General features: G+C 52.7%; 4 protein-coding genes across 4 annotated transcripts; 2 read left to right on the top strand and 2 right to left on the bottom strand.

Annotated features, from left to right (window-relative positions):
- Positions 1-1,388: 1,388 nt before the first annotated feature.
- MONBRDRAFT_26147 (uncharacterized protein) lies at positions 1,389-5,676 on the top strand (the record flags this gene model as incomplete). Its single annotated transcript, XM_001746495.1, has 16 exons — positions 1,389-1,646; positions 2,151-2,208; positions 2,407-2,570; positions 2,720-2,945; positions 3,028-3,140; positions 3,235-3,282; positions 3,433-3,493; positions 3,571-3,639; positions 3,744-3,847; positions 3,886-4,038; positions 4,059-4,145; positions 4,289-4,411; positions 4,705-4,927; positions 5,004-5,184; positions 5,279-5,383; positions 5,466-5,676. The coding sequence occupies 16 exons, from the start codon at positions 1,389-1,391 to the stop codon at positions 5,674-5,676; spliced, it is 2,184 nt and encodes a 727-aa protein (XP_001746547.1).
- Positions 5,677-5,962: 286 nt separating this feature from the next.
- MONBRDRAFT_26148 (uncharacterized protein) lies at positions 5,963-11,680 on the bottom strand (the record flags this gene model as incomplete). The annotated part of the gene is made up of 7 exons (XM_001746620.1): positions 5,963-6,243; positions 6,373-6,497; positions 6,792-7,597; positions 7,800-7,961; positions 8,166-10,002; positions 10,059-11,064; positions 11,320-11,680. The coding sequence occupies 7 exons, from the start codon at positions 11,678-11,680 to the stop codon at positions 5,963-5,965; spliced, it is 4,578 nt and encodes a 1,525-aa protein (XP_001746672.1).
- A 1,136-nt stretch (positions 11,681-12,816) lies between these two features.
- Positions 12,817-14,824, bottom strand: MONBRDRAFT_8912 (uncharacterized protein; the record flags this gene model as incomplete). The annotated part of the gene is made up of 3 exons (XM_001746621.1): positions 12,817-14,441; positions 14,546-14,603; positions 14,693-14,824. 3 exons carry the CDS (start codon positions 14,822-14,824, stop codon positions 12,817-12,819), a joined length of 1,815 nt encoding a protein of 604 aa, XP_001746673.1.
- Positions 14,825-15,660: 836 nt separating this feature from the next.
- On the top strand, positions 15,661-20,593 carry MONBRDRAFT_8913 (uncharacterized protein; the record flags this gene model as incomplete). Its single annotated transcript, XM_001746496.1, has 4 exons — positions 15,661-15,768; positions 18,242-18,716; positions 18,835-20,094; positions 20,169-20,593. 4 exons carry the CDS (start codon positions 15,661-15,663, stop codon positions 20,591-20,593), a joined length of 2,268 nt encoding a protein of 755 aa, XP_001746548.1.
- Between the last annotated feature and the right edge of the window lie 292 nt (positions 20,594-20,885).

The following is a 20,885-nucleotide window of genomic DNA, read 5'->3' on the forward strand; positions in this document are numbered from 1 at the left end:
TCGATGATGAGTGACTATACATGGATTCGTTTACAGTAGTGGGGGCTCTTTGGCGAACAGGTCTCTTGCGCAGGCCGTCAGCGGCCCAAAAGTCAATCAGTGGGCAAGCGAGAGAGCTGAGAATGGAGCTTGCTGTTTTCGAAGAGCAAAAGGCCATTTGGCCAATGTTGTTGGGTATATGCAACGATTTCGGGCAGAAGTTTGGTGACCTGCGAACATACCATACCACTTTGAGCAAAACTTTGACAATCCAATAAAGGAGATAGGGGTGACGAGAGAGGTCGCAGGTGACCAACAAACCTGTTGTGGCTGTTGGACCAGGCCTCGACAACGACCGGCAATCCATTCTGCAAAAATCGCCAGGTGAAGCTGAAAGAAGAGCATGAGTCTGCCTTCATGGCGCATTGTGAATGGAAACAGCGCAGGATTGGCGTGGCGCTACCTTGGCCAGCATCAAGTTGTCACTTGGCACGCAGGCAAACAGGTACACGAAGCTGTAGGTTTTGGGCGAAACGCAATGAAGTTGTGCCGGCACCTCGGTGTTTCAGCCCCACAGCTCTTCCAAGCGACATGTGCAGCGAATCAAGCGATCAGAAAGCACCTGCCAACACTGGTCCAGGCCAAGGCCAGCTCCTCGCCTCCTTCAGCTGCGGCGTCAAGCCTAACGTTTTAGCATTTATTGAACGGATCAGTGGGAACCTACGTGCGCAAAGGTTTGGCTTGCAGCGAGGCAGGGCTTACCGACACAGGCCCGCTAGCGTCGTACTGGATTGAACAGCAAAGCACAACATTCCACAGGCCAAGGGTGAAAGTGAGGACAGTCGCTCGATGTGAGTCAGGTTGGCGCAACGCAGGCATTGGCGGCCGGGCAGAAATGCATTTGAGCGTACCGATTTGAGGTTTTGGCTAAACATGACCACTCAAAACGGTGAGCCTCAACAACAGCCCCAATAATCTGAGTTCCATCGATCAGAGCGGCAGCAGTCGGTGCATGAGGAAAGCCGCAGCACACTTCTTGTGCAAATCTTGCACAAATGCCTCTTACTTCAGCTTGCTGCAAATCTTGGCGCGTACGCTGAAGCTCGACCTCAATGTCCTCCGTTTGCACAGTCTACGACCGTACCAAAATCAATTGCAGATGAGAAGAGTCAAGCGCCCCCCGCCGCACACTCGATTGCGCACCTTTGCAGCGCCATGGTACGTCTCCCAGAGCAAAACGTCGAATCCATCCAGCTCCTCGTGCGGCTGCACGATCCCAAACGCCAACACCATCCTGATCCAACGCTGCGCTGCAAAGTCGCCCCTCCAGATGGGTGCCCCGCTGCACGACTGGGACAACTGTTGGTGTACACGCTCGGGCCTCAAAATTTTAAAAATTGCGAGCACACATGAGGATTCTCTGTTTTCTGTCTCTCTGCTGTCTGTCTCTGTCTCTCTCTGTCTCTCTCTCTGTCTCTGTCTCTGGCTCTCTCTCTCTGTCTCTGTCTCTGTCTCTGTCTCCTGTCTCTGTCTCTCTGTCTCTGTCTCTGTCTCTCTCTCTCTGTCTCTGTCTGTCTGTCTCTGTCTCTATCTCTGTCTCTCTCTCTCTGTCTCGCTCTCTCTCTCTCAGAAATATTATGATGGAGGGGTCGATTTTATTTTACCCAGTACGAGTCGAGTGACGCAACAGCAACAGCATCATCAGGTTCGGCATCACTGGGGGCGGGAAGGGCAGTAGCTGGGGGCGCTTTGAGGCGCTTGGGCATTACCGCTGGGCCTGGGGATTGGGATTGGATGTATGCGGTTCTGCCTCGCGTTTGTGATCTGCCTGTCTGCCTGTCTGTCTGTCTGTCTGTCTGTCTGTCTGTCTGTCTGTCTGTCTAGTCTTTTTTTTTTTTTTTTTTGTTCTCACTTTGTTGTTTGCCAGCTTGCAGCAGCGCCGCACAAACAGGAGCAGGCAGCGTCGGCCTCTTGACGCACAGCCGACCATTGGGCTGACCCGCACCGACGCTGCAGCTGCAGGCACCAACCGCTTTCAATGTATACTGGCTACCTGCACACCCACACATGCCTGCCGTCAACGCCCCATACGCACCCAATCTCTCACGATCTGATGGCTTGTGGCTGTGCATCTCAGGTTTCGCTGCTGTCGCGGTTCCGACCGGCAACAGGCCGAGCGCTCGAGTCAAGGCACGAGCAACGCAGCATCAGACTTGAGTGACTCGACTGGTACGCTCATCAGCTGTTGCGGCGTTCAGCTGACTGGTACCGCTGAACACTCGTTTCTCACGGCCAAATATTTCGACTGACAACGCCCTCTTACTCGTGGACCCCTTCTGCCAGAATCCTCGAATGCAACCGCAGCGGCGCCCTTGATCCCGGCTTCTCATGACTCCGTGTATGGGGCACCCAACTCTTCAACTTTAGCACCGCTTTCGCCTCGCCCAGAGAGCCCAAGTCTGACAGGCTTATCTCAACAGAACCGCACAGATCCAGTAGCGGAGTCACGCTCGCCCCTCGCGTCCTTCTCGCAAACCACCTCAAATGAAGCGAGTTGGGGTCAGGCCATGCATCGCATGCTTTTGCAGCGGGTAAGACTGATGATGGTGGACATGTGGTACACCTTTTTCCAAAAAGAATAAATGAATAAAATAAAAATATCCCATGCCCGCCGCAGAGTTTTGCCGAGCTGATCCAGCCTCACATCGTTTTGCCATGACTCATCTGTGAATCTGGATAGCAACGCCTTGACCCCGTATCCCGACGCATGCGAGCATGCGTCCGTTCGATGCTACATGATATTCCCAACGCTGTGACTGAGTACGATTGCTTGTTCAGGCAGCCGGTGGTCGCTGATGGAAGCGTTGCTGGTGTTCCCCTAACCCAAATTTGTTTTTATACCACGCCACGAAGAGGGTTTGATATGCCCGGTCTCTTGGGAATCGAGGAAATGATCGAAGACGATGGTAAGCATGTCGATCAAATTTTCTGCGTCCGATGGCTCGCGCTCGCACGCTCATCTACATTTCTTGCCTCGGCCAACGTCAGAAAAGCACTGGAGACCATTACTGGAGAGCATAGTAGATAGTGCATCACCCATGCATCCATTTGGGCCCGTTTTAATCAGTATCATTATCGATGCAGCTCCACTTCCTTCCATGGTATGCTCAGTAAAGCTGGAAGCAAGCGCCTCAAAGGGCTTGGCGCGCTACCAAGTCTCCTCACTTAACCATCGGTTTCTCTTGCCTGCATCAGAATTGTGTGAGCACGTACATCACGCCTACGCTCGACCGCCTCGTCGCGGTATGTAGAGCTTCATTCGCAGCTCGATTGGAGCCTCGACCCGAAGCCGGAGATGTTATCTCAGGGATATCATTATATCCGTTTCTTGCACCCTGTCCGAATACTCCAAATGTGGTTTTTGGCACATGACCTTCGTTGTCATTCACTTAGGCTGCGAACAACCCTGCCACCGTTTGCCTTGTATGGGCTGGACTCGCAGACCGCTTACCAGGTACGCCTTTGACATTCTCTGCTTGCGGCTGAGCATCAAAGCCCCTGCCTCCTTGCCTTACCTGGTCAATGGAGCAGGCCGCGTGGCCGAACTACTCCTGTCGGAACAAGCGTTGTCCTTTCTCAAGACGCATCTCGAAGTGCGAGGTACAACCATCATCATGGATCTGATTCTGGTTGATTCTCGAAGCAAGAGGGTTTGTCTTTCTTGGTAGGCAGGCTCATTAAATGTACCGCTGCACCTTGTGTAGATGAGAGGCTACTGATGAACACTCACGTGGCCCTTTTGGCCTGTGAGATGTTTGCACGAACCAAAGCCACCCAGGTCAAATTGACTAAAGCCGGCCTCCCAGAGGTAAGCGTCGAGGCGCTTGTGCACTCCTCCTAGCATAGACTTGCGCTCGAGACAGTGGCATGAACTTTGTACTCGAGCCTCGTGACACCTTTTTTTTTTTTTTGTGTGTGTGTGTGTGTGTGTGTGTGTGTGTGTGTGTGTGTGTGTGTGTGTGTGTGTGTGTGTGTGTGTGTGTGTGTGTGTGTGTGTGTGTGTGTGTGTGTGTGAACAGCTCTGTGCCGCGTTGGAGGAGCAGCACTACCGCATGGACGCAAGCACGTCCGACGATCGACTTGAGACAGCCTTTCTTAAAGTACAAGTGCGTACTCTAAGCGCTTCAAAACGTCGAGGCCATGCCCCTCTCTCCCTGTCCCTCTCTTCCTTTTTCTCTCTCCCTCTCTGGAAGGCCCCACCGTGCTGGGAAGTAAGCGCCTCGCTCACAACCCGATCTTTGTGCTTTAGATTGGCTTCAATGCAGCCTGGCTGCTGGACAACGTCCTGCCGCTTCCGAGCCGTGAATATGCAACCAAACGTGTAGATCTGAAAACAGTCAACGTGATGCTTGATTACAAAGATGCCACTGCTGTGCGTTGATGGTGTTGAACAAAAGGCTGTTTCCGCTTATTAACCCTCTTCTAGCTTGTTAACCCTTTTCCCATTCAACTTGCTCACTTCACCCTGAATATGCGACATATGTCTTCACGATGCTCTCTCACAGAGGATGAAATTAGCCCCAAATGGGCTTGAAGCACGTAATGACTCGTTCGATTTTGCTAGTGTTCGGGTACGGCGGCCTTGCATTCAGCGCCAACGCGCGCTTTACAGCTGTTTGCTGTTATTTTTCCTGAAAGTCCCTCCTCACAATCAACAATTACCAGGCAACAGTGTCAACACGGCAGAGTGGAACTTGGTACTATGAGGTGCTTTTGCTGACGGACGGCATTATGCAAGTGGGCTGGGCTAGCCAACAGTGTCGCTACCAAGCTGCTGAGGGGTTTGGCATTGGAGACGACGAGTTTTCCTTCAGCTTTGACGGCGCTCGACAGCTGCTGTGGCATGATGCACAGCCGCAGGCTTGCCCATTGCGCCGCTGGCGTAAAGGTGCGAATCTCCGACGCATCGTTAAGAACCGCCATTCAGTCTCCTCATGTTTCAAGTTGGGCGATTCTTGGAATAGGCGACGTGGTTGGATGCTACGTGGATGTCGAGCGACAGATGATGCGCTTCAGCGTGGGTGGGGCCCATACCGAATGGATGCGCTTACCTGAGACCATCGACGCCAGCTACGGTCTCTATCCTGCCATTAGCCTCATGACCGCGCAGCATGTGAGCTTCAATTTTGGACACCGTCCTTATCGGTGCGTATTCTGCTTGTACAGAACCCTACCCTCGACGTTAAATTTTACGTTCTGCATCACCCGCATTTGTCTCTTCATGGTGCGCACGGACTAGTCACTTGGACCCGATTCTTGGTGACAAAGTTATATCTTTGAATCGCATTCACCATGGCAACGAGCGCATCGTCTCTCGCCTTGAAGCATTGGACGAAAGAAACAGGTCAGTCTAGCCTTTGAGATCATTCGGCTATGGACTGCCGTCGAAACTCAGTCGTGTGCCGATATCTCTGTGTGGTGCATAGGGAACTGGAGGATGACTTACTTGTGGATTTATGTACCATCTGCTACGCCAACGTTCCGGATGTTATTCATCGTCCCTGTGACCATGCGGGCTTTTGTCTGACTTGCTCGCTTCAGGTTGAAAGCTGCCCGCTCTGCCGCAGGTCGATTGAGACCCGTGACCCTCAGTCGAGTACATCGCATAGCGAAGAGCCTGCCATGTTGCCACAATAGCAAAGGGAATAATCTTATAATTCCGAACACTGTCATCGTTCATTGCCTTTTCTCGCCTGCTGTTTGCCGAGGGCACATGCACAGACGCACGCATGACGGTCATGCCGAGCTTGATGCCGCGATTCATCTTCTAACGCATATTTTTCATTATCAATTACATTCTATGCTCGAAGAATCTGCTCTTATTTTGTACAAGTGATGGGGTCAGAAACGGAATGATGAAGATGCATCCCAACACTGTTTTTACATGATGAGAATGACTATGGCTAAGATATCGGGCAAAAGTTCACAGATCATCACATGTACAAGCTGCCTCTGCATCACACGATGCAAGCTCGATGGTGCAGTCCTCTGTAACGAGCCCAACCAACGCGCTGACGTTGGTCAGTGCCGTGTTACGAATATCAAGTTCTCCAACATAAGTCAGCGAGGCCAGACTTGAAATGTCGGTCAGCTCAGGAAGGTTGTACAATGTTAACTCTTGAAGGGACGCAACCGGGCCCAGCCCTGCCGTGGTTGTTAGCTTGGCCAGAGATCGCAATTCAAGGCGATCACCAATTGTCAAGACTGCATCCAAACCAGCAAGGGTGCTGATTTTGCCGCAATAGCGCACCCTGAGACCTTCACTCACATGGGTCAGGGAGGAAAGACCGGCCAAGCTGGTCAAGGCAGAATGCGAAGAAATTTCCAGCGAACCGCCAATAAAGGTCAAAGCCTCTAAACCTGATAGACTTTGCAAATTGTTGGACTTTAATGTCACTGAGTTCTTGATGTAAGAGAGGCTATCTAAGCCATGCAGGCTAGGCAGCAAAGTGTTGCCGCTGATCAACAGCCCGTGCACGGCTGTTAATATGCTTAAGGTTGCAAGCGCATTAGCATCGGCATTGCATGTAGAGCTTGCAAAATTTTCAAAGGAAAGTGAACCCAGAACTTCACGTCGTCCTTGCAGCAGCGCCACGGCTGGCGCAAGGTCGTCTGCGGTTCGACAATATACGCTCCTCGGGTATATTGGTGCTACTGTTGTTGTGGTGGTAGTCGACGTCGATGTCGAGGTTGTCGAGGTTGTCGAGGTTGTTGTCGAAGTGGTGCGCGCCTCCAAGCCTATGCTGGCACACGTGCAGTCATCACATTTGGGATTGTGTGCAATGATGCACTTGCCCGTGACCGAAACACCAGCCAGTGCTTCAATCGATGTGAGCGCGGCATTGTTGAGAATTTTGAGGTCACCGTCAATCCGCAATGTTGATGCGGATAGCCCATGCAGCGTTGTCAGCCCATTCATCTGCTCCAAAATGAACGAGCCGACACTTTGCAACTGCTCAAGTGGCTCCAGACTGGAGATAGCCGGCTGCCATCGTAACTCAAGGTCCCCTTCCACAATTTTCAAATCGGCAAATGCGGAAAACACAGTAGCTGGCATGTTACAGCCATTGACCAAGATGATGGAGCCAGATAGCACATCCAATCCCAGTGCCATATATCGCACCCCGGCCAAGGCCAATGCATTGTTGCAGTAGATGGGACCCACGCGTTCGAGTAGTGAAGTCGTTGAGGTGCTCGTGGTGGATGTGGTTGAGGTTGTGCTCGTGGGTCCAATCAGATTGATTGCATCGCAAGAACATACTCCAATGCAAGAGGGCAGCGAGGCCGTGTCAATCTCGCATGCCCCTAGCACGGTAATGCCTTCCAAGGCGGCGAGCGAAGTCAAAGCTGGTAGCTGCTCAATCACTATGCGTCCACCGACCACCAACTGGGTCCCATGCAAGCCACTCAAATTGTGCAAAGACGACATAGAAGAGATCTTGAGGTCTCCACCGACATATTGTAAGCTATCCAATCCCCTGAGAGTTGTAAGTGCAGGTTGCTGTGTAACATACAACCCACCACTAATCTCACGCAGCTCGGAAAAGTATCCGAGAACCTTTGAGGTTGCAAAGCAAAAATCGACAAATTGCAGTGAACCTTCGAGATAGCGTGTATAAATCAAGATGCTAGCAAAAGCGTTGTGGTAAGCCACTGAAGAGCACTTTATGTCGGCCTGCAATGTATCATCGACGCTAGTAGTGATTGACGTTGTTGAAGCTGTCCAGCTAATTGAAGACGAGGAGGTCGCTGGGGGAGACACTGTGGCTGAGCTTGTTGGGCTTGTTGAGCTTGTTGAAGAGGTGGAGGTGAATGAGGTGCTTGAGGTGGTTGAAGTGCTTGAGGTGCTCGAGCTTGTTGAGGTGCTTGTTGAGCTTGTTGAGCTTGTTGAAGAGGTGGATGTGGTAGAGGTGGTTGAAGTGCTAGAAGTGCTCGAGGTGCTTGAGCTTGTTGGGGTTGAAGTACTTGAAGACGACGAGCTTGTTGAGGTGGTTGGAGTGCTTGAAGACGACGAGCTAGTTGAGGTGGTTGGAGTGCTTGAGCTTGTTGTGGTGCTTGAGCTTGTTGTGGTTGAGGTGCTTGAGGTGCTTGAGCTTGTTGAGGAGGTGGAGGTGCTTGAAGACGACGAGCTTGTTGAGGTGCTTGAGGTCCTTGAGGTCCTTGTCGAGGTGCTTGATGACGATGATCCTGTTGAGCTTGTGGAAGTCGTGGAGCTTGTTGAAGACGACGAGCTTGTCGAGGTGGTTGAAGACGACGAGCTTGTTGAAGACGACGAGCTTGTTGAGCTTGTCGATCTTGTCGAGCTTGTCGAGCTTGTTGAGCTTGTTGAGCTTGTCGAGGTGGTTGAGCTGGATGAGCTTGTTGAGCTTGTCGAAGTGGTTGAGCTGGATGAGCTTGTCGAGCTTGTCGAGCTTGTCGAGCTCGTTGAAGACGACGAGCTTGTCGAGGTGGTTGAAGACGACGAACTTGTTGAGCTTGTGGAGCTTGTGGAGCTCGTTGAAGATGACGAGCTTGTTGAGCTTGTTGAGCTTGATGAGCTTGTTGAGCTTGTTGAGCTTGATGAGCTTGTTGGGCTTGTTGAGCTTGTCGAGCTTGTCGAGCTTGTTGAGCTTGTTGAGCTTGATGAGCTTGATGAGCTTGTTGAGCTTGTCGAGCTTGTCGAGCTTGTGGAGCTCGTTGAAGACGACGAGCTTGTTGAGCTTGTTGAGCTTGATGAGCTTGTTGAGCTTGTTGAGCTTGATGAGCTTGCTGGGCTTGATGAGCTTGATGAGCTTGATGAGCTTGTTGAGCTTGTTGAGCTTGTCGAGCTTGTCGAGCTTGTGGAGCTCGTTGAAGACGACGAGCTTGTCGAGGTGGTTGAAGACGACGAGCTTGTTGAGCTTGTCGAGCTTGTCGAGCTTGTTGAGCTTGTTGAGCTTGATGAGCTTGATGAGCTTGTTGAGCTTGTGGAGCTTGTTGAGCTTGTTGAGCTTGATGAGCTTGATGAGCTTGTTGAGCTTGTCGAGCTTGTCGAGCTTGTCGAGCTTGTGGAGCTTGATGAGCTTGTCGAGCTTGTGGAGCTTGTGGAGCTCGTTGAAGACGACGAGCTTGTCGAGGTGGTTGAAGACGACGAGCTTGTTGAGCTTGTCGAGCTTGTCGAGCTTGTCGAGCTTGTTGAGCTTGTTGAGCTTGATGAGCTTGATGAGCTTGTTGAGCTTGTCGAGCTTGTCGAGCTTGTGGAGCTTGTTGAGCTTGATGAGCTTGTTGAGCTTGTCGAGCTTGTCGAGCTTGTCGAGGTGGTTGAAGACGACGAGCTTGTCGAGGTGGTTGAAGACGACGAGCTTGTTGAGCTTGTCGATCTTGTCGAGCTTGTTGAGCTTGTCGATCTTGTCGAGCTTGTTGAGCTTGTCGAGCTTGTCGAGCTTGTTGAGCTTGTTGAGCTTGTTGAGCTTGTTGAGCTTGATGAGCTTGATGAGCTTGTTGAGCTTGTTGAGCTTGTCGAGCTTGTCGAGCTTGTTGAGCTTGTTGAGCTTGTTGAGCTTGTTGAGCTTGTTGAGCTTGTTGAGCTTGATGAGCTTGATGAGCTTGATGAGCTTGTTGAGCTTGATGAGCTTGTTGAGCTTGATGAGCTTGTTGAGCTTGTCGAGCTTGTCGAGCTTGTCGAGCTTGTTGAGCTCGTTGAAGACGACGAGCTTGTCGAGGTGGTTGAAGACGACGAACTTGTTGAAGACGACGAACTTGTTGAGCTTGTGGAGCTTGTGGAGCTCGTTGAAGATGACGAGCTTGTTGAGCTTGTTGAGCTTGATGAGCTTGTTGAGCTTGTTGAGCTTGTTGAGCTTGTCGAGCTTGTTGAGCTTGTTGAGCTTGATGAGCTTGATGAGCTTGTTGAGCTTGTCGAGCTTGTCGAGCTTGTGGAGCTCGTTGAAGACGACGAACTTGTCGAGGTGGTTGAAGACGACGAGCTTGTTGCATTGACTGAAAGTGCTGCCATCGCGATAAAAATATCATATTGTCCTAGAGAGCCATAATCAGAGGCATACGAGTCTGGATCGCCCACACCCTGAATTTCCACGTAGAACGTTTCTGCTGATTTGTTAGTATCAAACCACAGGAGAACGTAAGTTTGGTCGCTGGGGTTGTCGACGGTTAGCACATTCCCACTCTCATCTAATAGGCGCAGTCCAATGTCCAAATTGTTGCCTGCTGTTTCTGTTGCAGAATACCATGGTTTGGCAAGCACGGTGATAGTGCTTGAGGCAGAGGCCACAAATGACCAAACATCCACGTCAGTGCGGGATGAGATGATACCCGAAGCGACTGCATTGTAGCTATCGAGACGAGTGCACGAGGCTGCTGTGGCTGGAGTGTCACCAGCTTCATCAACACGAACAGGAACCAGGCTCCCAATGATGGCCACGTCATCTTCCAGGTTGGTCGGATTGACGATGTTCTCGCCGTTCTCCCATTGGGTTACGCTATTATAATAGCCTGTGCCCATAATTGGGCCCCAGCTGGTTGGATCGGTGGGATCGCGATCGCCACCATAGTATGTTGAGTTTCCTGCACCGTCGTGCAATAGTCCGAAATTGTGTCCCACCTCGTGGCTTGTGGCTTCGGCGGTAAAGGACGCGAGGTTGGCCAGGCGATTGTAGTAAATCAGGGCCGGAGCATACACTGTTTGGTAGTTACTGTAACCATAAACATCCGTATAAGCCACGCCACCAATACTCAACGAGCCGTAAGGCATGTACTCATTTGTGGTCGTGGTTGTGCGGGTGATTAAAGCATGTGCGGTGAAGGGTGTGAAGGTCGCAGGTTCAATCGTTGTCACATCTATCTGCCATGGCGCAAAATCCTCGGCCACGCGCGCCCAAACGCTTGTGATAAAGTCTTGCTCGGCACTGGAGAAGCTTTCAAAGTCATTGTCCAAGGAGAACGCGTAGGCACTGAATGCTCCCCAAGCGGAATCCGAAGTCGTGTTATGACCATTGAAATCAAGGTACAAAACATAAGGAGAGCCAGGAAGCGAGGACAGCAAAGGAATGCCTAAAGATTTGGGTTTGAGTTGATCAGAAAAAGAAAGCAAAATGAGGATTGACCATCGCCAAATAAATTGGCAAGGCTGTAAGAGTGAGCTCATAGATCCAGGGAAACAACTCTTTGCTGAAACAACCTGCGGCATCAAATTCCGTAGCCACGGCATCAGAAGCTGCTCTTCGAACTATGTGTTGGTGTGCCGCTGCAGCATTGATCTCAGCCTCAGTGGGCCCATTGTCCAAAACAAGAATCTAGAGCACACACTCTTTGATGAGCCAAACATGGAGCAAAGCAAAAAATCTGTGAACAGGTGTTGCAAGGAACACACCATGCCATTTGCATCAAAGTCGATGGATTGAACATCGTCACAGGTAGTATTGGTTTTGTGAAAAAATCGGCTGACTCGAGTTCGAGCCTCTAGAGTCAAAGTTGGGAAATACTCTACAACATGTGAGTTGTAGCAACCCACGTATTTTTCGGGTAGCTTTGGATCCGAGTTGTCGTGCTGTTCGCGACTAGGCTCGACACTGGACGCCGACGCAAGCGGGGAGCGAGGCATAGGTGCAGCCTCGACGCCTTGATGGGCCATGCACAAGGCCAAAGCCAAGATTATCAGCCCGCCCATGACGCACGCCCGAAACGCTTGTTCCACAGACATGACTGTGACTTTTGAACAGCAAGACGTCGTGCGCCTGGCCAGCCGCATGGTGCAAAAATAAAAAAATTAAAGGAGAGGGAGCGCGGGGTGAGTGTGCCTCGCTACAAATTGTTCAGCGACAATGATAGACCAGAGCGGAACGCTGACTGTTGCTGACTACGCAAGCTTAAAAGAGGCAAAGCGTCGCCACGCACCTGCGAGTACAAGAGCTAGATGATCTGTGGCTCCGTTACCAAGTCGTCGTTTTCAACTTTTTTTTTTTTTTTCGCTGCTCGCGTGTGTACGGCGGGCGAGCTCTCGTGTTCGTGCTTGCCTCGGTAGAAGAAACTCACACGCGCCGTTGTACCAGCCCACACGTATGGTATGGTGGCAACGGCCGCCACCAGGCAGGGCTTCGTTGTCGCGCCGAGTCGGTGGCACAACTCATATGATGCTCGTTTGGCTAAAACTAAAAAAAAAATGTAACTTAACGCACATCATCCCAAATTCACGCAATAAATGATGAACAATGTGACCCTACCACGCTGTGAAACAAAGTCCCTGCTTTGCGCACCGGGGGTTGAGCTTCACGGAGCAGGCATGGGGCAAGTCGCCGAGTGTCTCCATCCAAACCTTGAAGATACCCCCCAGGACAAGAAGAGCTCAGCTCACCGCTCGCTGCACTCGGATGCCGTTGCCATACGCTTCGTCGTGCCATCGCCGGCACGTCATGTGTTTGACGCTGATGACGTCAACTGTGTGTTCGTTGTGTCGCAATCGTCACAAATTTGCTGACATGCGAGTGAAAAACTTGATTGATGGCGAACCTTGTTGTTTTCAAAAAAGTGGTTTGGGCTTGTGATGATCACTCAATCAATTCCAAAGCGCCAAGACGAACAAATCAAGCTTGGGACAGAGGACGAGGAGGGACCTGACTGTGCACAAGGTAAGGGCTAGACGAGCGTAAATGTGGGATGCAAGAAGAAAGAAACAAAAAGGGCAAGGGTAAAACATGCTTGGGTTGCAATCTGCAAACTCTGTGAGCATGGAAAAAAAAAGAAAGAAAAAACTAAGATACGATACACGCACAAAATCAGAAGCTTCAGGGAATGAACATCGATCGACTAAATGGTGGACTCGGCCGTGCCATCTGCAGCATCGTCGTGCATTTGAATATACATCATCGGTCCATGGGTTGGAGGAGGACGAAGCGGCTGGTTTTTATCAAGCTGCGATTCCATGGCAACATCCGTGGGCTGGTCGTGCCTTGTGTCGAGGGGTGGCTCGTTGATGCCAGCGTGATGGTCCTTTTGAAAGGCTGGCGGTAAATTGACGACAACGTCACTATCGGAATCGGAAGATTCAACGATGTGCACCTCGGTCGAATACTTCCGTGCGGAAGGCACCGTCATGGCTGCGCTTTCACGTGACGCCGTTGGCTGCGAAGGTTGCCCATTTTCAATCTGCACATCTCTTGTCACGCGGCGGCGCTGTAGGCGTTTACCTTCTTCTTCATCGTCTGGGTCAGAAGGCTCGGGCGTCTCACCAATCTGATACAAGCTGCGCTGGGGTTGTCGGAGCAAGTGTGGAGACTGTGCGCTCTTCATGGAATGCTCATCATACGCAGGTGCTGGCAGGGAAGGCCGCATAGAAGGCGACGATCGTGAGGCTGCGCTCTCTGCGGTCAAGGCACTGACAGGGCTGTCCTGATACTCTCGAGATCCATCGGGCATGTGCAGAGGATCGGGCGAGCGCCTGGAATCACTGTTCGTTGGAGAAGGCATACGAGGACGGCCTGCTGGTGGAGGCAAGAGTAGATTGTGGGAAGAACTGCGTCGCTCCACGGGGGGCGGCGCCGCGTCAAAAGACATGTGTCTGCTCCGCGTTGAACCTGATCGAGAGCGAGAGGAAATGCTGCGCGCTGAGCCGCGACGTTCGCGGCGCGAGTAGGATAGAGACTCCATCGAGCCACGACGATCTGGTGGCAGATATTGCTCAGTGGCACGCCGACGACGCTCTCCCACGCTCGCGATTTGAATTTGAGATTGCCTTCGATACCCCGGGAGCATAGGGTTGGACAGAGATTCACGACGCGCCTCTGGTGGGAGAAGATCGCGGGATGAGCGGCGCGGCGCAAGGAGCATCAGATCGCGAGATGAGCGGCGCTCCGGCATCTGAGGCAAGTCTTCAAAAGACACGCTGCGGCGGCGTTCAGTGCCTGGTGGCCCCAAGTTGTAGTGGTAGCCGTCAAGATCAAGAGTATCAAAATGCTGCGACCGACGACGTTGAGTATCGTAAGACGATCCACGCCGTTGCTCAGGTGCGTAATAAGATGAGGAGCCGCGCCGATCAGCGGCATTGAAGGTATTGGAGGGGTATGCAGCTAGAAGACTGCCACTTGATGCTCGGCGGTCTGCCAAGGGAGGGCCTACGCTAAAGGTGGAGCTGCGACGCCCGTGGGGTTGCTGATAGTGTTGCTGGTGATGGCTTCCACTGGCTAGACTCCACGACGACCCGCGTCGAGAATCAACACCTAGCATAGCCTCAGAGGTGCGGCGAGTTCTGTCACGAGCTGCCGCTGCTCGCTCCGTTGTTGGCGCGTCCTCCCGATGGGTGATGATGTCGCCTGTTTCTTCATCAACCATGATATTGTATCGGGATGCAGCTTGTCCCAGCGCCAGACCTTCGTTGGTGGCAGAGTGACGGCGGGTTGCCCCGTATTGGTAAGATTCGTAGCCAGGAAAGTTGACTACGTCAAGCGAAAAAAAAACATTGGTATGTGAGCTGTGATGGCCGGCGAAAAGTGAAGTGGGCGAGCGCGAGCAAGGCAGCATGCGCAGAAGTGGCACTTACAATCGTGAAGCTCGACGTAGTAGCAGTACATTAACCAGGCAAATACTGCAACGAGAACCTGGTCAACGAGATGGACATGCAAGGTCAGTATTGCCCTGCCCAAAAGAAAGTGACCGGTAAAGATCGCGAGGACGAACGAGGGCTTACACCAATGGCCACGACGATCGAGGTCACTACAATATTGATGGTATCAATCGAAACGTCGCTATCTAGGTTGCGCTCCAAAAAGGTGTTGTCGCTGTCGCGACCGTTCAGGGCAAACAAATTGCTAAAGAGCATTCAGATGGTCACATGAGCCAGCGTGCGATGCGATAATAAGCCGGGCGTGCTGCACTTGGCTCGACAGGGATAATAGCAAGGGGACAGGTAACTGGAGCAAAAGTCAAAGAGCCACTTGGTCAGCAACGTACTCGGGCAGTGTGTAAGCCCCCGCATAATGCATGAGTAGCATGGTGTTCCACGCGACCCAAATGAGTTGCCATACGGCAAACTATTGGTAGCAAATCAGAGCAAGCACGATGAGTTGTTATGTGCCTTGCTTTTGCCAACAATCACTTCACGCCACCAAATTCTGACGTACGCCCAAGAATATGCCAACGCTGTAGCAGCACAGTCCACTGAGACCAATGCAGAGGAACACGATGCAGAAGATATCATAAATAACGAGCACGTAAAGTTTGCCCATAGCCGAGAGGCAAAGACGCGTCACGGCCATAATCTAGGTGAAGACAAGGCGGAAAACCAAATGAGATCATATCGAGCGACGAATGGGCGAGATAGCAGGGCGCGCAGGGCGCAGAACCATTGTTCATTTCCAAACGGGCAAACGGTGATGACGCACGGCTTGCAGAAACGTGAAGAAGGAAAAGGAGTTTTGATAAAACTGTTCACACCCCATCGCGCTGGTTATGGTGTAAGGACACTCGCAACTGTCACTTCAACTTGCATGCGAGGCAACACGTGATGATACAGCTGCGAGATCTGTAACAGGAAGGAAGGAGCGACCAGCGCGCGGTGCCCGCCTGTTCAGATCCCTTGGCGCTTGCACAGGCAACTGGAAGGGCTCAGTAGCTGACTGACGCTCCGGCTAGAGCTCAAGCGTCGTTGAGAATGGCATGGGGCATGACGAGACTAATAGCAAGTGCCAGGACCTCGACCTCGAGCTCTTTGCAGAAGAGCGCAGTTCTGAACACAAAAAATCAAGAGGCATCGAGCAGCTGCGGGTAAGATGGCCAGGAGATGGCAGTCACATCCCATGGCAAAGCACCAAATCGAAGCTGCTCACTGGCACAAAGAGCAAAGGTGTTTGTACCGTGTACAAGACGAACGTACCACCCCCGCGTGCAGCAACAAGGTAGACCAAAAAAAAAAAAAAAAGAGGCGCTATTGTGCCGTAGTGTGTGACAGGTGTCCAGAGGAGAGAGAGAGAGAGAGAGAGAGAGATCAAGCGGTTGGGTTTTCAAGCACGCCTCTTGAACAAAGCAAAAGAGTGCACAAGAAGACAGAAAGCACGTTCTGCATGGAGAAAATGAATGGAAAGTGTGACATGATACTCCGATCTTGATACCACGAGTCCAAGTGTAAGTGTGTCGATTCTATTGGTTTGAAAAAAAAGAGAACCACCATGTATGGTGAAGGCGGGTGGGGCGTTGAGACACCAAACATGGGTTGGTCGCTTGCCCTGAAAAGTGGGTGTAAGTGGCTCGGTCTTGCTTAGATGGCAGCCGCTGGTGTGTGGTACTGAGCGGCAACACAATGGGTCTAGCAAATGACGTCGGTGTGCTTGACAAAAGAAACTACCGGTCCGCTCGGTCCGCGAGTCAATGGCCGAGTAGATTGCAGGGTTGAATTGCCGAGTAGATTGCAGGGTTAAGTTGTCATGTGATAAGCAAGACTCTTGCTCTTATTGGCAGTCGCGCAGTCCAGAATTACCGAGAAGTGTGCGAGAGGTGCGGCTGCCCTCACAGACCACACAGACCACCGGCCCAATGAGCGAACGATCAAGCGCCTGAATCTGTGGCAAGGAATTTGTCTCCTCTACCTTGACATTTTGTTCCAACCGCGTGAAGTTTGGTGCGCTGCCTTGTATGAGACAGCAACCAGCCATTTCGAAACCTCGAATAGCGGATCATGCAACGACGAGACGCTCCCCATTTGATTCGCCAAGGTTTCCATAAAATTTGACGACCAGCGCGTGTCCCCCCGCCTTTGGCTGATCCACTGTGAGGGTGTGCAGATGTTCATGTGCGACATTTTCATGTTAAAAGCATCTTGTCTTTCAAAGACTCCAACGGGCAGCCCGCGCCTCATCTCGAGTCGGCGTACAACTGACGGCCACTCATATCCTCCACCTTCCACTCATCTGGCCAGATGTCATGTTCGTCAACACGCAGGGCTGATCAGCACCAGCATCATGCACTCCCTCCCCCCTAAACAAAACCTGCAGGAGGTCAAAAAGACGCCACCATATACACCCTGACCCCAGCTCGTGATGTGTGAAAATCGAAATCAGCCGTATGTCAGACAAAATCATGTCAGACCACCCAGCCATGCAATGTCAGATAAATTCAAACTTTTGCGCGCCAGCGCCATTTCGCCCCATCGGCGTCTGTCGGAGGTGTTGGTCGCCGCCGCCACCGTGATGCACTGACGGGTGTATCGGACATGGCCGAGCAGAAGATTGCCAGCTTGGCTTGTTGTTTTTCTGTGCTTTTTTGTTTTGTAATACCTGGCCTTTGCTAGCCAACACACTTGCCAGATCAGCCACCGCTACAGGGTCTCAAACGCCTCTTCAGCATCACCCAGCTCGCGTCAGGCAGGGTCTAAAACTGGGGTATCTTGGCACCATGTGTGTGGATTGAAGAGGGGGGTGCACGAGGGCGTGATTCTCGCAGATTATCACCCAGGATCGAGCAGGACACGGTTGCTTTGGATAACCTTGAATCGCGGTGATGAGCACCAGACAGGTTGCCTAGCATCTGCACAGGTTGTATGGCAACGGCTGTCATGCGCTCGGGCGAGAGGAGTCGTCCACCCTTAACCACTCTTCCCGGAAACCTTTCTTTCCTGGAAACCTGATTCTGCATCATTACAGATCAACACAGATGCTTATTCGTATGATGGAGTGCCGTGTGAGATCTGCCGCGCCGCTGCTGCTGCTGCTGTCGTCAGCGGCATGGCCAACGTCATCAGACCTTCTGCCCTCTATTTTGGGGACTTGACCGTTACAGCCGTCGCACGGACACGCCACCTTCCCCCGGCGACGTCTGGGCCAGACGTGACCTAAAAGTCATCAATCCCGCTCTGACTGCGCAAGTACCATCACTCGATCGCTGCCTCCATGGTGCAACACCCATCCAGGTCTTTGCTTAAGCCTCCCTCTTCTTTTGCTGAACCTGCATTGGACGCCATCGTGCCCATGCAGTCCCAAAATCCACCGATCACCCCCCGCAACGGTACATGGAGCCGGTCGACTTGCATATACCACTTGGACACGCTCGCTCAGGCTCGATAAGGCTCGATCACTCTAGCGCAGACGATGCGGCCTGCCTCGTCATTTTCCTGCTCAACCCATGCAGCCGACATGTCGTGCCGCATCGCCTTACCCCTTGCTTTTCTTGCCTTTGTGGCACCCCTATGCGGTACGCAGCGACGGCCCTCGGCGCCCCTTGTCTCTCTTGCTTCTGCCTCACACAGACTCGCTACTCAGGGGCCTTTGATGTCCGTGGTTTCTGGCAATTCGAGGAGACCACCGGTGCCCTTGCGGAGGATCTTTCACCGTATGCCAACGATGGCATCTACGGCAATACGCCGCTGCTAACGGCCAACGGCCATACGCAAAGCTCTTCGGGCGTCGGCTTTAAGGATGGCGAGAACAGCTACCTGCTCTTCCCGCATCAAGCCCACTACAACTTGGCGACCGGCACCTTTTCCCTCTGGGTGTACCCCCGCACCTACACTGAACGTTATTCCCTCTTGTGCAAGAGCAGCGCCTCAGGCCGTGAAGTCGGTGACTTGTCCCTAGACCTCAACGCCGGACACCTGTATTTGCGTCTATTCGATGCCGTTCGTGGCTACGTCCAGCTCTATGATCGGATCATCCTCAGCGCCGAAGACTGGCACCACATTGTCGTGGCCTTTGGTGAAGATGGTCTCTGGCTCATTGTCGACGGTATGTACGCTTGACCCCGACCGCTCTCCGGTTCCACTCTCTGCCTTTGATGCTCCAAATACCCATCGAGATTGCTCATAGCTATGCTGCCCCCCGTTTCCATCTGGTCATCGTACAGGCTCTCCCGTGGACTATGATCTGGCGGCCACGACTGGTCTCCAAAACAATGACCACACAATGTTTCTCGGTGCATATGCAGGTGTCAACCGCCTGACCGACTTTTTCTCGGGCCGTCTCGACGATTTTGCTTTGGTGGCGGACCATCTCGAGGCCTGGTCAGTCTTGAATGTTTTGGACAACTACGATGCTGATGAGGCAACTGTGGCGTCGACCTCCAGCACAACCAGCACTAGCAGCATGGGCAGCACCTCTACGACCACCGCCGGAAGGGTCACGACAACAACTACTGTGCGGCCCCGGGAAACCACAACCACTACCACCACCGCTCAGGCTGCCCCGACTTCAACCACGACACAGGCCCTGCCCTCAACCAGCACCTGCGAGGTTCGGGAGTGCCGCTGCAAACCCGGAGCGCAGGCCTACTCATTTGTAGATCGTGATGGCTGCAGCCGCTGTGGCTGCCGAGCTGTAAGCTGGAGCACCAATGCCCCTGCTCCTCCTGCTGCCACCACCACGACGAGTCCGGCCGCTCCTAGCCAAACCACGAGCACCGCCAGCAGCCCAGTCACCCGGCCCAGCTGTGAGACTCGCACCTGCTTGTGCAAGCCCGATGCCGAACCTTACTCCTACATTGAAAACGGTTGCTTGATGTGTGGCTGCCGACCCACGGATGCTGCGGCGTCCACGGCCAGCTCAACGAGCGTTGCTCCAACAACGACGACCAGTCGCAGTAGCATCGTCTGCCCCACTTATTCTTGCCTCTGCAAGCCTGGTGCAGAAGTTTACACTTATGTGCATGATGGCTGCACCACGTGTGGTTGCCGTCGGGCAGATGCCGGACCAGTCACCACCACCACCACTACTACTACTTCCGCTGCCGCCACCACCTCGTCCACCACCTCGGTGGTCCCACCTCGCGACACGACAACCACGCGGTCTCCCGCCACAACGACGCGCGAATGCACTGTGCGAGACAATTGCAACTGCAAGTCGGATGCCGTCAATATCATGATTGTCAACGCCGATGGGTGCCAATCCTGCACGTGTGCGCCCGCAACGTTTTTGTCTGGCTTGGTCGTATCCAGCACGAATGAGCCGCAGCCCAATGCGGTCCTTTTTTTCCAGTCGACGGACGGTGACTTTAATGCCATCGTAGCCACAGACGCCCTTGGGCAGTTTGACGTCAAACTGTTGGGCGAGCGCTCGTACACGGTTACCATCTCTGTCATGGGCATGATCTACGAACAGCGAGTCTTGGGTGGATTCAAGCTTCTGGCTGGCGAAGAGTATTCAGTCGTCCTCTCCGTGGACATTGATGAGCCGACGACTGAGGAGCCGACCAGCACCTCCACATCGACTTCAACCTCCACCTCTACCTCCACTTCTACCTCCACTTCCACTTCCACCTCCACTTCCACTTCCACCTCAACGTCGACTTCTACCTCAACCTCTACCTCAACCTCTACCTCAACGTCGACTTCTACCTCAACTTCTACCTCCACTTCTACCTCGACTTCCACTTCCACTTCCACCTCCACCTCCACTTCTACCTCCACTTCTACCTCCACTTCCACTTCCACCTCCACTTCTACCTCCACTTCTACCTCCACTTCCACTTCCACCTCCACCTCCACCTCTACTTCCACCTCTACCTCTACCTCTACCTCCACTTCCACTTCCACCTCTACTTCTACCTCTACCTCTACCTCTACCTCTACTTCCACTTCCACCTCCACCTCCACCTCGACTTCTACTGAAGAGGTCACCGATGAGCCCACCTCCACCTCTACTTCCACTTCTACTTCCACTTCTACTTCTACTTCCACATCGACTTCTACTTCAACCTCAACCTCAACCTCCACTTCTACTTCCACTTCCACATCAACATCAACATCTACTTCAACCTCTACCTCAACCTCAACCTCCACCTCCACTTCCACTTCCACTTCCACGAGCAGCAGCAGCTCCACGGCAGTGCCCGACGAGGCTGGAAGTGGGCCAGATGACATGGTCTTTCCCACCATTGAAGCGTAGATTGCGTGCCAGCAG

Source organism: Monosiga brevicollis, genomic scaffold, assembly GCF_000002865.3.
Source record: "Monosiga brevicollis MX1 MONBRscaffold_13 genomic scaffold, whole genome shotgun sequence".
NCBI lineage: Eukaryota > Choanoflagellata > Craspedida > Salpingoecidae > Monosiga > Monosiga brevicollis.